This window comes from Budorcas taxicolor, chromosome 5 (genome assembly GCF_023091745.1).
Source record: "Budorcas taxicolor isolate Tak-1 chromosome 5, Takin1.1, whole genome shotgun sequence".
In the NCBI taxonomy this organism is placed as follows: domain Eukaryota; kingdom Metazoa; phylum Chordata; class Mammalia; order Artiodactyla; family Bovidae; genus Budorcas; species Budorcas taxicolor.
Genome location: NC_068914.1, coordinates 2456574 through 2472423, shown reverse-complemented (window position 1 = coordinate 2472423; position 15850 = coordinate 2456574). Strand labels below are relative to the sequence as shown.

The 15850-nt window shown below is 49.5% G+C and overlaps 1 protein-coding gene across 1 annotated transcript in view; it reads right to left on the bottom strand.

The window, feature by feature from the left end:
* DRGX (dorsal root ganglia homeobox) overlaps nt 1–10253 on the bottom strand; it is a 31265-nt gene extending 21012 nt beyond the window's left edge. The window contains exons 1-5 of the mRNA XM_052641199.1: nt 10220–10253; nt 6022–6119; nt 5069–5170; nt 1804–1982; nt 1601–1713 (exon numbers count right to left, since the gene is read on the bottom strand). Coding sequence (XP_052497159.1) covers nt 1601–1713; nt 1804–1982; nt 5069–5170; nt 6022–6119; nt 10220–10253 — 526 coding nt within the window. The remainder of the gene's footprint in view (nt 1–1600; nt 1714–1803; nt 1983–5068; nt 5171–6021; nt 6120–10219) is intronic.
* Nucleotides 10254–15850: the final 5597 nt, after the last annotated feature.

Here is a 15850-nt window from a genome sequence, read left to right as displayed (position 1 = left end):
ACAGTGCAAACCCTACTGTGAGAGCGCGGTGTCCAGGGCCTGCCAGCTCTGGCCCTGCACCTTGTCTCTCGGCACCGTCCCATGAGCACCCACCATACAGGCCATTTCCAGACAAGCCTGGGCCTCCTCCCTGCTGCTCTGCACTCCTGCTCCCTGTGCCTAGAGCACCCTTCTCCCCTTCTCGCCCTTCAGGAGATTCCCCAGGGAGGCTCCATCTTGCCGCCTTCAGACTCCAGAAACTACATTTGCAATGCAGATTGCCACGATGTGTGTGTGTGTGTGTGTGTGTGTGTGTGTGTGTGTGTGTGTGTGTGAAGAGCCTGCTGGAGGGAGATCCCCTTGAGGCCAGGAGACCCCAGACCCTAAAAGAGAGCACACAGGAGACACCACGGGGGGGGCCTCTCCCACCACTAAAAGGCTACAGCCCACACCTGCACCTCCACCTCCCAGACCCGCTGTGGCAGGCAGACCCCGGCACTAACACTTGCTGCCCCACACCCACTCTGGGGCCCAGCCCTGCTCCCGCCGGTACAGCTGCCTGGCTTCCTCACAGAGTGGCTTTGGGGCCAAGAACTAAAAGACACTGGATGGACCCATTCATCCAGTGGGTTGCCCGAGAAACCCCCAACGGACAGTCCCATCAGAGGCCCTCTCTGTCGGCCTGACAAAAATGCCCCCGATGGTTTCCACCCTGCAAACCATAGCAGCCTTTGAAAAGAGAGCAAATCTAAGAAAACCACAAGCTCTAACAGTTCAGACCTCTGACCTGGAGTAGGAAATAGCAATCCACTCCAGTATTCTTGCCTGGAAAATCCCAAGGACAGAGGAGTCTGGCGGGCTTACAGTCCATGTGGTTGCGAGGAATCAGATACGACTGAGCAAGCATGCCGATCTCTGACATCAGGAGGCCCCAGGGAAAGCTGGTGGGCGAGCTGCATGCATGGGGAGGGTCCTCACAAGGTGGGACAATTGTCCATCGCAGGCCTCACCCATGAGCTGCAGGCTGGCACCTAACACTGATCAGCCTGAAGCGCGTAAAGGAGAGGGTGGGATGAATTGAGACGGTAGCATTGGCATAAACACACTGCCACGTGTGAAACAGACACGTGGCGGGAAGCTGCTGTGCAACACGGGCAGCCCAGCCTGGAGCTCGGCGATGGCCTAGAGGGGTGGCGTGTGAGGAGGGCACGAGGCTCAAGAGGGAGGGGAAATATGGATATACACAATCATGATTGACTTGCGTTGTTGTATGGCAAAACCCAACACAACGGTGTAAAGCAATTTTCCTCCAATTAAAAAAAAGTTTTTTTCAATTAAAAAAAAATAAAATCAGTACCAATGCAGTGGCCCTTCTGAAACAGCTGCATCTCGGCCAGTCCTCTGGCCGGTGCACTGAAGCTTAGTGACGTCCACCTGTATTCTTAAGACATATAGAAAACAAGACAGCACGCGTGCAAGCGGATGCTGTTTGCAACCCTGGCAAGAGCCTGAGAGAGGAGAAACGGAGCTGCGCCCGCCCCAGGTGCGAGGATGGGCCAGACCAAGAACAAGCTCCGCGATCCCCGGGGAGGGGGTGCAGGCCAGCGGAGCCCAGGCTCACCTTTCAGGGAGGCGACATGTGACAGGGCCTGGGCATAGGTGGCTGTATTCAGGAGGGTCCCCGGCAAGCACGAGGGGAAGAACGGCCCTGTGGGACCCACAGTGCGACCCAGGCTGGCAGGGAAAGAAAATCACAGGGTGAGTTCTCAACCCGGCATTCCCACCGGCCCCCCACCCCCCAGGCCCAGGTCCAGCCGGCCTCACCTCTGCTGGGCCTCCAGGGCCTCCTTCTTGCTCCGGGCCTGGTCCCCCAGGGGCGGGGAGCTGAGGTTTCTCACGGGCGGGGGCGTCACCTCTGCCGTGGGCTCCTTGGCTCCCGGCTCCTGGTCAGAGGCCCCTCTCTCCGTTTTCCTCCATTTGGCCCTTCGGTTCTGGAACCAAACCTGAGTCCATGAAGGAAACACACACACCCGGAGAAGGCAGAAAAATCAGACAGAAGGGAGCAGCCAGAACCTAAACCCAAATGCCTGGCCCCATGCCTGGGCCCATAGGCGCCTAACAGCAGGTGTGTGGGAGCGCAGCCTCCCCTCTCCAGAGACCTAGCAAAGCGAGGCTCCCTGAATTGCAGCTTCAGACCCACAGGTGGGCCAGAAAATCAGTGTAGGAAATGGGACAGGCCTTGTTAAGATTTTATGTTTAATGCGGACCATTTTTAAAGTCTCTATTGATTTGTTATAATATTGCTTCTGTTTATCTTTTGGTTTTTTGGCCATGAGGCATCTGGGATCTTAGCTTCCTGACCAGGGATCAAATCCACATCCCCTTGCATTGGAAGGCAAAGTCTTAACCACTAGACCACCAGGGAAGGCATTTCTAAATGAGTATCACATCCCAACACACTGCCCAGAGGAAGGGGGAATGTACCCTCTTGCGGAAATTCTCAGTGTATGCAAGTCCATTTATCTGATGGGAAATGTGTTTCCTATGGGGAATAGTGGGGGTTCATCATCAAAGCAGTTCGTAAAACACTGCCCTGTGGTTTCCTCATGCAAAATACTCATTCTCTCTCCCAGCAGGTGTGGCCTGAGTGTGTCTGGACTCACGCATGTGATTTAACCCTGACACACCATCACATCATGACAAGTGCACCCAGTAGGAACCCTGACTCGAGTCGGCTCCGGCTTAGAATCCTGGAACCCAGTGAATCTGGTTCAGAAGCCACTGCAATCTTTTCAGGCAGGCAGCTCTTCCAGCCCCATTCTACAGATAAGAAAACTAAACACAAAGTGTTTAACTTGTCCAAGATGATTCAAGTGCTATGTGGCGAATCCACAATTTGAAGCCCAGTGGCTTAGCTGGGGACCATGATCCAAACTGTTTGGGAGTAATAATAGTGCCCCCCCGCCCCACATAAGCATTGTTAGGAAAATGAACAGAGACACGTGGAATATGGAGCGCAGTGCCTGGCAGGGAGCAATTAATCACGCAGTGAACATGGGCTGGTGTTATTATCTGCACCATCTTCAGGTTAGGAGGCAGCTTATGATTCTCCTCCTCTGAGCGCCTTCTTAGAGGCGGGTGTGAAGTTCTTTAAGCCCTGGGAACTAAGACTTTGTTTGTAGGACAGCCTCAGGGCAGCCAGGCAGACCGGGGCCCAAGATGTCCCCAGAGGTCAGGGAAATCCTGCTGTTCTTAACTCTATGCAGCTAAACCTCTTTCCCATCTTTCCTGGGAGATTAGTCCTGGTTTAAAAAAAAAAAAAAGGCTTGGCTAGACCTCCTATTCCCCTGGGCATCCTCTCCTCCTCCTGTGGACAGACTGGCCCAGGAGAGAGCCTGGGAGTTGAGGCTCACCCCACCTCCGAATTTTCATTCTCCTTAACTGGGTTTCTTTCTTTTTTAATCTAGTTGGTTTTTAATTGCACATATCAGCAACCATTGAATAATGATTTTATCTATATTCTAAATTTAGGGCAGTTAAATGCAAAGCAAAATGCAGACACTTTCTGGCGTCTTAATTGAATGAAGGTCACAGCTATAACAACATTTAATTGAGCTATTTTTCATTATCATATTTTAATGACTTTGCACTGACAGTTCGCCTGCTTCTGAGGAAAGAGCATGATGGAGTCGTTTATTTCCCTATTTAGTTATTGTTTGACAACATCAGCTTCGATTAAGACCCTGCTTTATAGAACATTAATCATATTTGAATGAGCAAGGGGTATAAATGTAAACACATCTCCCTTCCCGCCAGCAAAGCCATGTCCCCACACGGGGCTCACTAAACAAATGCTTCACAACCATTGTCTGTTTGCATAATAGCCAACAATAGCCGGAACAACAATCCCCGGCTTTAATTGTCACCACCCCTATCTCACCCTTGCACCTTTCAGGGAGAAGTTATGATCTTCCACTTCTGAATGCTCAATAATTGTGTCATTTATCTCAATTTGCAGTTCAGTCTTTAGGCAGCTATTGGCAAGCTGGCATTAAAAAGAGAAAGGATAAACAGCATCCTGGCCAAAGGAGATTTTCATTTCCAAATAATAATCAGTTTAATTTGCCCGCATATGACCAATGATTCATGTTCAGATTTAATAATCAGGATCACATAATCTGATTATAGGGGAAATAATTTGTTTACAACCCCCAATTTACTGCTCAGAATTCCATTATCTCTCTTCAGCCATTGGTTTTTAAGAGATGCTAACGTGACCCAGGGGAACCGAAAGCAAACTATTATATTTCTTACAATTAGATCTTTGCATAGTCTTAACCCCAAGCCCCTACATAAAGAAGAACAGAAACAGCATGGAGGAAATCCCATAAATAAAATGAATATATAATTGTGCTCAAAGAATAGCTCTCCCGGAGAAGCGGCGCTGCGAATCTCTTCCTCCCGCATTCGGGCACATCTGCTGGGCTCAACGGGCTTGTACACTCAAATGTAATCACCATGGAGCTTCTAAAAAGAAATCCTGCTTAGAGACGGTCACCGTGGGCCACGCTAGGCTCAGAGGCAGCCCTTCGATGCTGCCGTTTAAAGATTTTTAAATTGCCCATGTTCTTCACATCCACTTCTCTGAAACAGTCCACACACTGGAGAAAAGTTGGACATGATGCAATTTCTGGAAAGCAGATCCTACCCTGTTCCCATATGAAAACATAGTTCTCTGCAATTGACCGGCCTTACCCCAGAGCGGTCAGAACTGCTTTGAGAATAGCATCTCAGCTCTTTTTTTTTTTTCCAAAGCAAGGAAATGGATGTGCATTGATGTAATTTAGTACCTTAGAGACGCGGACAAATTAGTGTAGAACATTATCACTAGTTAATTATGAATGACCGATTAATCAACCTAATCTAATATTCCACATTATGTTGATGTTATTAAAGTGCATCATGAAAATGACAGATAGTCTTCATTTGCTTTCTTTGGCCAAATGTGCACTCTGCAGTCATGATGTCAAAAAAAAAAAGTTTGCCAGTTTTAATATTAGAGAGTTAAATAATTAAAAAGAAGGTTTACCTGCACTCTGGCTTCTGTGAGGTTGATTTTCATTGCTAGCTCTTCTCTGGTAAAGACATCAGGATAGTGTGTTTGGGCAAAGACTGCCTCCAGAGCTTCTAGCTGGTAAAAGTAAAAAATATTTACTGGTGAGAGGTTGTGGCTAGGTGAGAGGAAACAGATGCATATTTCAAATTTTCTGTGAGTGGTGAGGAAGTCATTTCACAGATCAAATAGGGGAGGAAGAGGAAGAAAAGAGCTCTTTGAAAAGATCCCACAGAATTAAAATTTCAACCACGATGACTTATGAGCGAAGACTCACTAACAACCTCAGGGCTACGCCAAGAGGTAGAAGGAGGGAGGCGCTAAAATGTATATGCCTTTACATTTAAAGTGCAGCCCACGTGGCTTTCACTATAGGGCTTGAAAGAATAGAAGCAACTTGCACAAGCCCTCGCTGGGTCAGTTCCACGGAGGCCGCCCAGGCTTTCTGCTCCAGGGTGCTCTGGGGGAATGACAGGTTTAAGGGCCCTGGAAACACAATGTCAAGGCTTCAGCTGTAGTCCTTCCACCGACAGACAACAATACCATCTACAATTCCCTCAACCTCTTGGGCTTTCTCATCTATCTGCTGGGGGTGAGAATACCTGACCTGCCTTCCTCAGAAGGTTATTTTGAGGTTGAAATGATATTCCTACATCGCTGATGTGAACATGTCCCCAAGATTATCAGCCTGACCCAAATGGGCACCAGCATCACTGTCTCTTCGTTTACTACCTGGGATCACAACAAGGTCACTGTCCTCTGCCCTCTCTCCAAACAGATTCCTCGGCACACAAATTGTTCAAGAAAGCAGAAAGATCCGGTTTAACATAATTAGTCGGCAGCCTTATTTTAAAAGACAAAGAGCTGCTCAAATTCTGAGTTTTTTGGAGGCAGGAAGTGGCTGGCTCTCGGAAGGGGGACATCATCACCTGCTGAAGAGTGAACGTGGTCCGGTTACGGCGCTGTTTTCTCCGCAGAAATCCATCGTCGAAATCTCCGGTAGAGTGGTTCCCAAAGGGTGCGGTGCCTGCGGTGAGCAAACTGAGTCAGTCTGAACACAGCCCCACCCCCACAGTCCTCACGCAGAGCCCCTGCTAGGCACCCTCACTGGGAGACCGTGGCCTGTCCCCTCCAGACAGAACCTCGTCTAGCTAAAAGTGTTTTTCTCTGCTCCTGTTGTTAAGGTTCCCTCTTTTCCACTCTCTCATGCGTGCGCTCTCTCCTTCTGTCCCAGTAATTTCTGACTTTAAGCTCAACTATGCCTGTTTCACAGTGTGATGGCAACCTTACTCCCCCAGACAGCCAAGTCCTCTCGAGAAATTCTGGGCCCTCTGAGTCAGGAAGGGCCACTGACTTGAGATGGAGCCTTCACCAGCCTTCTGGCTCCAGCTGCACCTCTGCACCTTCAGCTCAGCCCTTCTACTTCTGATCCTTTAATAGAAGCCTCAAAGTTTCCCTTTTGCTCACCTGTTACTTTACTTTTCCTTGTTTCTATAAACAATAAGGATTAAATGCTGGGAAAGGGAGAAGAAAGAAACTTCCAAGAGATTTCCCCAGCACTCCTCTCCTAGAACTTCAAGGCATGAGCAAGTAAGAAGTTTATAAATGAATATTAATACCGTTGGTCACAGCTCATCGGCGCCACAGTGGATCTGTTACATAGATGTCAATTAACAAGAAATCTGCGCTAATAGTGACTGTCCTGAATTCCAAGCAGACTTCAACAGAACCATTCTCAAAGGGCATCCCAGCCTCTGGCCAGGCTCATAAAAGACCCACTGCTCCTGATTCTCTGAAAAGAAAGGCACTCTTCCCACAGTCCTCCCTGGCAGCCTCCAAAGCTCGTATTAAGCCGGAATAGAGTTTGGCCCCAAACGTGCATTCAGATCATTTTCCAAATGTGCGTCATTTTCTTGACGTCCACAAAGACTTCTTAACAAAACAAACGAGCAAGTTTCCATTAGCCAATGAATGCTGTACCTGCCATGGGCTCCGGTCTCAGAATCTCTGCATGCTTGGCATTAGGAGCTGACAAGTCACACTGCCCAGGCATTATCCCTCTGAAGGACCTCAGGCCAAAGTAGCAAGGTCCTTTGGGCTCTTTAAAATTCTATGTATTAAAAGGAGTCCCTCCTACTCATTACGCTACTCCCCTCATCCTATGCCACAAGACCTCCACTCTCTGGTGAAGACTTCTCCCTCCATTGTCTCATCCAAATTGCTTTCTTCCTTGAAATTCTCAAAATATTTTTCTCTAGCTCATTGGAAACTTCAAAGAGACAGACTTTAAACAGTGGGAAACCAAATTGTCTCCTTTTAAAATAAAGCACCTGACTGGTGAGGATGAAGTGTAACCTCTAAGACTCTCCAATCACAATCAGCCTCACAAATTTCTGCTTGCGTGTCCCAAGTTGTATCACAAAGTATACATATAATATCTTTAAATGAAACCCTTTATGTCATACTGGATCCTAAAAAAGGCTGACAGTTGATCAAATTAATAAGAACAAAGATTGACAACCTAATAGAAAAGAGGAAAATATGAGAACATTTTTTTACTTAAAAATAAATAGAATGGTTGACAATATTATGAAAATTTAAAACTTTAAATAATTAAACAAAACATTTTTTCAAAAACAAATAAGATGCACAATTATAACCAGTATAGATAAAGGCATAATGCATTTTACACACTCTTCACCATTTGTAGGAGCACGGATAGGTGAAGACTTATTAGAGGATAATTTGACAATATCTGTCCAAAATTTTAAGTGTATATACAGGTATTTAGTCTATAAATATACTTTAAAAGTGTGCCAAAATAGAGAGAGAATATTGTTCCTGGTAACATGATAACAGGAAAAAATGGAAACAACTAAAGTGCCCGACTGTAGACATTTTCTGTGTGATATAAAATGGAATACTACACAGCTGTTTAAAATAAGCCGGTAGATCTGCATACATTAACACAGGAAAATCACCAAAATCTGTATTATGAAGAGGAAAAACCAAACACTGAATGATATGGCAGTATGATCTCAGCACAAAGAAGGCATAACGTATACAGGAAAAAATACATAAATGAGGGTAAATGCAGGTAAAAACATATTTTTCTTGAGTGAATCCCAAGAAATCAACAATAGGGAGTATCTTTAGAAAAAGAGAAAGAGAAGGAGGATCTCACTTTTCAGTGCACAAGTTTCTGTTCTATTGGAATTTTCTGAGCAGGGAGATGTGGTACTTTTTAATTTAATTTCAGCAAAGTTAGCTGAGAAGTGAGATTATGAGCCATGCTGGCCTTCTCCTGTATGACTTTCTGGATTAATAACGTTAAAATGCCAGTAGGCAGTAACGAGATGTCCGATTCCCAAGAGCTGTCCTCAGCCTTTCCATCTGCAGCAGTCACCTACTCCCCAGCAAGACTAAACCAAAATAAAACACCCCGTTCTGTAAGGCTGGCTTTGAAACACATCTGCAAAGAAATAAAAAAAGTTCTTAAAATCCCATCTCCTTTCCTTCTGGTCACAGAAATCAGAATCACCGTCGAGGTGGGATATGCCCAGATGCAGGAAAGAAAGGTGAGCTGAGCCGAGGGTAGCAGAAGCTCAGTGCTCTGGGGCCACGACAGGCTGGCCCAGGCTCTCCCCAGGTGACTTCTGCAACCCACTCTGCAGGCTGGCTTTCCCCTTCAGTCACCCTGGCGCCCACCATGCACTAAATACCCAAACCTCAACCATCCCACTTTAGCTGGAGAGGTGAGCTGCCAAATGCCGATCAGTCCAAACCCGAGACTCAGATATGCAGAAACGGTGTGTCTGCTGCAAAAGCAGAGGCTCTCCCTGCAGTCCTAGGTCAGGGGATGAACCGCTCAGACCTTTATAAAGCCCATCAGCTTGGGTCCTTGGGAGTAAAAGAAGGTAAAATGCAGTCACGTGTCTGTCCTTCCCTTCTTAGGAATGCTGATCAAGCTGGCAGGGCTTGAACACTGGTCTTCCTTAGCCTGCTTTAGAAAATCTTACTGGACTCTTAAAAGCTTCTATGGAAAAAACAAAGCAAACTTTCTGAAATCCCTTGTGTATGGCCCAGCTGAAGCCAGCTACTGCTCCAGGTAACCAAAGCAAGGTGAAGGAGCATGCTCTGATATTTCAGGTTCTCCACTGTCTCGCTACCTTTTGCCCTGCCCCATGCCTTTGATTTCTTTACCTCCAAATTCACTCACCTCCCCCACCCCCAAATAAATCAAAGGAGTAGGATGCTAAAACCAAGTCTTGGTATTGCTCCCAGTTATGCGTCCTGATAGCCCAAGGCTGAGACCACTGGTCTGAGGAAGGCGTTGTTAAAGGGCCAGAGTATGCGGCTTTGCATTTGCCTGAGGCATTAGTAATCTCTGTTTGTGGAGGGCCCACCCCTGAGGAGTCCTCAAGACCAGCGATCCAACCTCTCCCCTTCTCACCAACTTATCCCCACCTAACAACCTACTGCAGGGACCATGCCAAGGATCCTGAAGGGAAATTGATTCTAAGAACTGGAGACCCTCAAAGACCCAAACCCCGGGCATGGGATGCCCATGGGAGTGGGAAGTGGTTAGCATCGGGGGTCAGAAAACCAGTGAGTCACAGAGGAGGAGCCATGCCAGGGCACTTGGTGGGCAAGGCCACCGGACTCCTGAGGGCCACATTGTCCTGGAGCAGACCGTGAGGACACTGAGCAAGACTGCCTTGGGCAGGGAATGAGAGCAGCCTGGCAGAGGGTGGTTCCTGCTCCTTTCGGGCCCAGGGCCATGCAGGCCACCTAGTCCACCGTGAAAGATTGATGCAGCCCCCTGGGCAGGGGAGTCTCGATTAGAGGCGTGACACCAACATCTGTGCTAGGAGGATCCTGTCCTGGCAGGGCACATTGCCTGGGGCCGACCAGCCCAGGCAGGGATGGGGGAGGTAGGAGGCAGGTGGCCACGGGGGCGGAAGGCTGGAGCGGGATGCGGGGAGGGGTCTAGGGGGCCTCTACCCAACTGCCGGTGACCGCGCCCCTCTCGAGCCAGGACCTAACCTAACCAGCCCCAGCTGCCGCTTGGGCCCTTTCTGGCGGGCACCGGCCTTTTGGAGCAGCTTCGGCTCGGCGCTTACTCACCCTCTAGCTGTGGTGGACAATGGAAATAAAACATTGCCGACGGCCCGATCGACTGCACGGCCAGGACTCGGGAGGGTGACCGCAGGACCGCCGAGGCACGCGTATGCGGCGATCTGGCCCGGCTGCAGAGCAAACAGCGATGAGTCTGTCTCCCCTGCCTTAGCCCCCACCCGGCCCGGGAGCGCGCTGGGCGCCCCCTTCCTGGGAACCCCTCGCAACGCCTTCAGCCCGCTCTGGGGACGGGAGGGGAGGTGGAGTGCCGTCGCAAGCCGGGGACCCAGTGGGCAGCCCTTCCGTTCGGGTCCACCACCCGGACAGACGCCCCCCAGCTTCGGCCCCAACACCGAGCCTACGCAGTCTGGTTCCCGGCTCCCAGGGGTCCCCACCGCAATCCCTGCTCCCAAGCCACCTCAGCCGAGTCGGCGAGCGCGCCAGGGCATCAGCGCCAAAGGCAGCCCCCGCCAGGAAGGCAGCCCCAAGGCCGGCCGCAGCGGGCTCGGTGTGTGGGTGGGGAGCCGCGCGTACCTCGGCGGGCGGCGGGAGAGGAAGGCCGGAGCGCGACCGCCTCTGGTCCGTTCGCCGGGCTCGACTGGCAGCGGGCGGGGCTCCGCGCGGCTGGCGCCCGCAGGACCACAAAAGTGACTCGGGAAGTGGCCAGATGTCTTGCTGTCTGTCTACAGCGCGCGCCGCCGCTCAGCACTCGCCTTTATAATCTCACGCATAATTGGCCTTAATCTGATTATTTCCAGCGCTGTCTACAGCGAGTAACTTGGATAGGTCTACTGGGCCTTACAAATGGCCCACGTGGTATTAAAAAAAAAAAAAATCCGTCATTTCTTAGCAAACATCAGGAATGTCTTTCCTCTTTTCTTTTAGAAGGTTGAAACAATCACCACTACCACCACCCCCAAAAGGCATTATTCTCTGACCACTCCACCCCACCCCCACCCCGACTTCCCTCTGCCTCAAACCTTTTTTCTCCGCAGGAGCTTGACTTTAGGCTCCCCTTGTCAGAGGCCTGGTGACTCCCGGGCTGCGAATTGACAAAGAGCTGCTAATTGTCGCCACCGGATGGGTTTTGGGGGGACTCTTTGCACACGGCTTCCCTTTCCAAGCGACCGTACAAAAGGAAAGTTTGATTTTGTTCTCAGCAAGGGGTCCCTGAATTTATGTTCGCTTCTCCATGCAAATGATATGCGGTGGGACCCTTCGCAATTACTTTTAAAATGCATCCGAGGCAGACACTCAGCGGAGAGAGACCGCCCTTCCCTCTGCCTGGGTGAAAATTAAACTCTAAAGTACCGGGCTGAAATTTTCAAGTCAGGGGCGCAGGATTGGATCAAATCACATAAACTGCAAAAAAAGCAAGTCTAATGGCGCATAATTGGTTCTGTAATAGCATTACGCTAGGATAATAGCCCGTTACGGCCCCCTGCACTATTAAGTGCTTCCCTGGCGGAAAGCCTTTATGATATTAAAGGGGGAATATAATGATATTTTGGTTATTAAATGCGTGTAATTAATTTATGCACCACTGAAAATAAAGTTGGTATTATGACCCACTCAAGATGCATCAGAAGATGCTAGTCAGACAACTGTTGATAAGTTCTGGTGTCTGTGTTCCGTCTAGACTGCTGATTTTATTTTGGGACGATGGCTTCTTGGACAGACTGCATAAATTGAATATTTTATAAACATTCTAATGCTGCGTTCAGGATCCCTGGCGAGGCAATAGGTCGGGTCCCTGCATCGCCTGGGATCCCGCCTTGATCTTAAAGACACAGTGAGTGGGAAACAAAAGGCCTGGGGGCCCACACGTGGACACCCACCCCCAAGGAAGGCGCATCGAGCTGGAGGGCAGGTTGACTGCCAGGGCCCTGGACCACCCGTGGATGGCCCTCTGAAAACCGCCAGGAGGAAGAAGCAGGACCGCTTCCGCAGAGACAAATCGGGCCGCTACACTTCAGCGGCCCCTCCTGGGCTCAGCCCACCCAGGCGCAGAAAGCCGACCTCATCTCAAGGAAGAAACCACTGGAAACGCTGGCTGGATTCTGAGCGGAGAGAGCCCGCGGCGCCAGCTTCGCCAGGGCCACCGACTCCAGGAGTCCAGGCGACCCGCCAGCAGGGAGCATGCCTGCAGGTCTGGGCGGCGGGCGCAATAGCAAGCTGGGCTGGCGGGGTAGTGAGGGAGCCATTTCCACTCCATCCGGAAAGGGCTAGAGCCCTGAGAACCGACCCTATTTCAGCCCAGGCCAGGAAGCTCAGCGCGCTCTCTCTCTCTGCACCTCAGAGCACCCGCGCTCTCTGGAGTTCTTTTCGAGAGTCGGAGTCTCCCCCTTGGGTGCCTGGGTCTTCCAAAAGCCCCCTCAAACTCCTACTTACCCTAGGCGGCCTCCTGCAAGCACCCTGCGAGTTTCGGAGCTGAGTGCCTGAGAAACGAGGTGAGGAAAACATCTGGGCTGGCTCCACAAGATGCTCCAAGGAGCACCTGAGTATCTGTGTAGGAACCCTAGGAACCAGGCGCCCAGCGCTGCGTTGGCCCCCAAAACCAACGAGGTCCAAGCCCGTCTCAGGTCCCCATTCCTGACATCGGCCGAAGCAGTTTCCTGTCAAGGCCCAGAGATGTCCTGGGCACTGGACGGGCTTGTCCTGGGTCTGCAGGCAGGGCGCTCCCCGAGCCTCCTGTGGTCAGAACCCTGGACAGCGGCACCTGTTTCTACCGGGATGCTAAGGGAAGCGACCAGTCACAAGGTCCCCTCTGCGGCCCTGTGCTCCGCGGCGGCGGGATGCACCCGCCAGATTCTGGGTGTTGGGAGCCGATCCCAATCCTCTTCTTGTCCCAAACGAGAAAGTTACTTGGGACGCTCGCTCAGTGCTCGCAGCAGGGGCCGAACTCCGTTCCAGAGCCCAACGCCCAGCTTCTGGCCCGCGGCGCCAGCCGGGAAGCGTCCCACTGCCGCTCTCCGTCTAGTCCCGGCCTTCCCAGCGTCCCGCACCCGAGCCTGGCTGTCTCCCCGCCGGGACACTTGGCCGGGCTCCCGCAAAACACTCACCCAGAGCGGGGCTCAGAGCCAGCGGGACCCTCGGCCTCGTTTCCCCGAAGTTCCTCTCCCCCAGCCTCGAGGCCGGGCTCGTTCCTGTTGGCGAAACAGCGAATAGCCAACCAAGCAATCACGGAAAGGAACGGCTACAGCAAACTTTGGTGGCGGCTCTTTTTTTCCTCGGATTGTCTCCGACCCTCCGGGCCGGGACCGGCAAGAGGTGACTAACACGTATAGCTACCATTTCCTTCCCCTCTAAAAAAGAGCTTCGGTAACGAAAAGGTTATTTTTTCTTAATTCCTGTGCGGTAAAATGTATTTTCCAATTAACCAAATTCACCAATCTGTCCCGCTTGGACACTCTGATAATTTACAACCTAAAAGTGTACTTTCTTTATCTAAAGACCAAGGTGACTGCTTTTAATTTTCTCTAACCTCTTTACACTTGATGTTCACCAGACTCATAATGTTAATTGGCTTCATATACGGATCATCAGTTTAATGAAGAAATAAATCCTGTGTTGCTTTATGTTTTAACAGTGATTGCTTTAATGAGGAATGTGACGTGTTCCAAAATCAAAGCTGCAGGAGATATTAGAGGGGGCTTCTCTTAGGACGGGAATGCTTATTTAAAGCTAAAACCACGGGTCATATTTCAACAGACTCTATCAGCGCGGGCCTTCCCCACTCCCACCTGGGTTGCTTCCAGTCTCTAGAAGGATGCAATTGTGTGGTTGGTCCTCAAAGGCTCCTTCTCTGTATTTAACACACAGCAGCAGCAGTCTTCATTCTCTCTAAGAATCATTTTCTTTTTACTAAACTGGCATGCTACCTTACCTCCTGTCCAGCAGAGCAAAGAGAAGCTGGAACAGAGTAGTGAGTTCAACTTTCAAGGTTGATCATTTAAAAAAAATAAAATCAAGTGGGAAGACAGTACCACACATCCTAAGATTTGTGTGCAGCTGTTACCGAGCGGTGTCCCTAGAGCAGCGCATCCCTCCCACTGAAAATTCAAGCCTCCGCTCTTAAAAGACAGACAACTTCGGCTTGGGCCGAGTGGGCAGTTGCTGACCCAGGCTCTGGCCCCTGAGAATGTCTGCAGGGGATGCGCTGGGCTCCTGTCTGGGTGATGGTAGCTTTCCATCTCCGTATCAATTAATAGGAGAGTAAATCTGCTTTCTCTAATGGGTGTTTGATTTTTCTAATTTTAAGCTTGTTCTCTATGAAGAGAGAACTGTCATCACAAAAATACTGAGAGCAGCAATAAAATGCTGGAAATTGGAACATCTATACCTGGAAGCCCTAAATTGTCCTTCTGTTGAATTATGAGTTATTTTTAATTGATTCCTGAAAAGAATTCCAAATCTTTAAAAAATGTAAGGGGTTGAAACTCCAGGTCAATGTCTCCAACATCACACATGGTATTTATTTCTTACCATTTGCTCTGTTTTAGGAAAATGGAAAAACATTTGGAGACACCACTGTCAACATCTTTTGAGTCCGAATGCATTGTGTTGGATTTGACGTTTCAGCTGTACTCAGAAGAGATTTTTCCAACTTCCGTTTCAAAACTTTCTTTAGCAGAAAAAATTTCAGTAAACACAGTTTAAAAGCATAACAATGGGGTCAAGCAGATAAAAATATTCCAATTTTCAGGGAGGGAAAAAGAACACCCTGAATTCCTGTTTACGAGTTTTCAAAGTGCCCGGATGATCTGTAATATTGTTTCACTGTTTAAATTTCTTAAAGCCTCTCAGGTGTAGCTCCCTGTGGCCACACAGCTTTCCCAAGACAGAAAGTGCAGCTCATGCATGCTCAGTAGGGACCCCATACATCCTCTGCAAATCTGTAGTCCTTTGTAGTTTTGGAAATGGCCAGCCAAGAAAGTCTGGTTTGCCAAACATGATGGAATATGTCGGGGAAATAGCAGCTAATTGAAATTCCAGATGAACAGGGTACTATGAATGGGATATACACACACACACCCGTACACACACACACACACACACACACACACACACACAACAAGGAAAAGATAGGCATTTGGTTATCTTGGAAATTTCCCATCATTCATTAGTTTTACTGTCTTGTAAAAGGAAGAGCAGCTACTTAAGTACAAGCCAGCTTCCAATAGCTTCACCTGCGATGACTGCAGGACAAAGTGTATCCCCATATGGTTCTTGGGGGCTCTCATAGCTGGCTCTAGTCTGCCTAATCCTCACAAGGTGAGAAAGCATTGTGCCCGAGGCAGGTCCACTGCCTGAAGAGTCTGTGCGTACTTGTTGCCATTCAAGCAGGCTCCAGTCCTCATGAGCAAGGTGAGCTTGAGCAGGTCACATGCCCTTTCCAGACCCCCACGACTTTCTACACAAAGGGGATAAAAATGCCTGCATCAAGTTCTGGTGGGAAGATTAAAAACAGTGCTAAAGGGCTTAGGGCAGTGAAAACATTCTGTATATTGCAGTGACGGGTACATGTCACTATACTTTTGTTACAACCCGAAGACTGTGCAGCACCAAGGGTGAACTCTGACATGCACTCCGAGCTCTGGTGATTATGATGCGTCAGCGTAGAATCACTGACTGTACCAT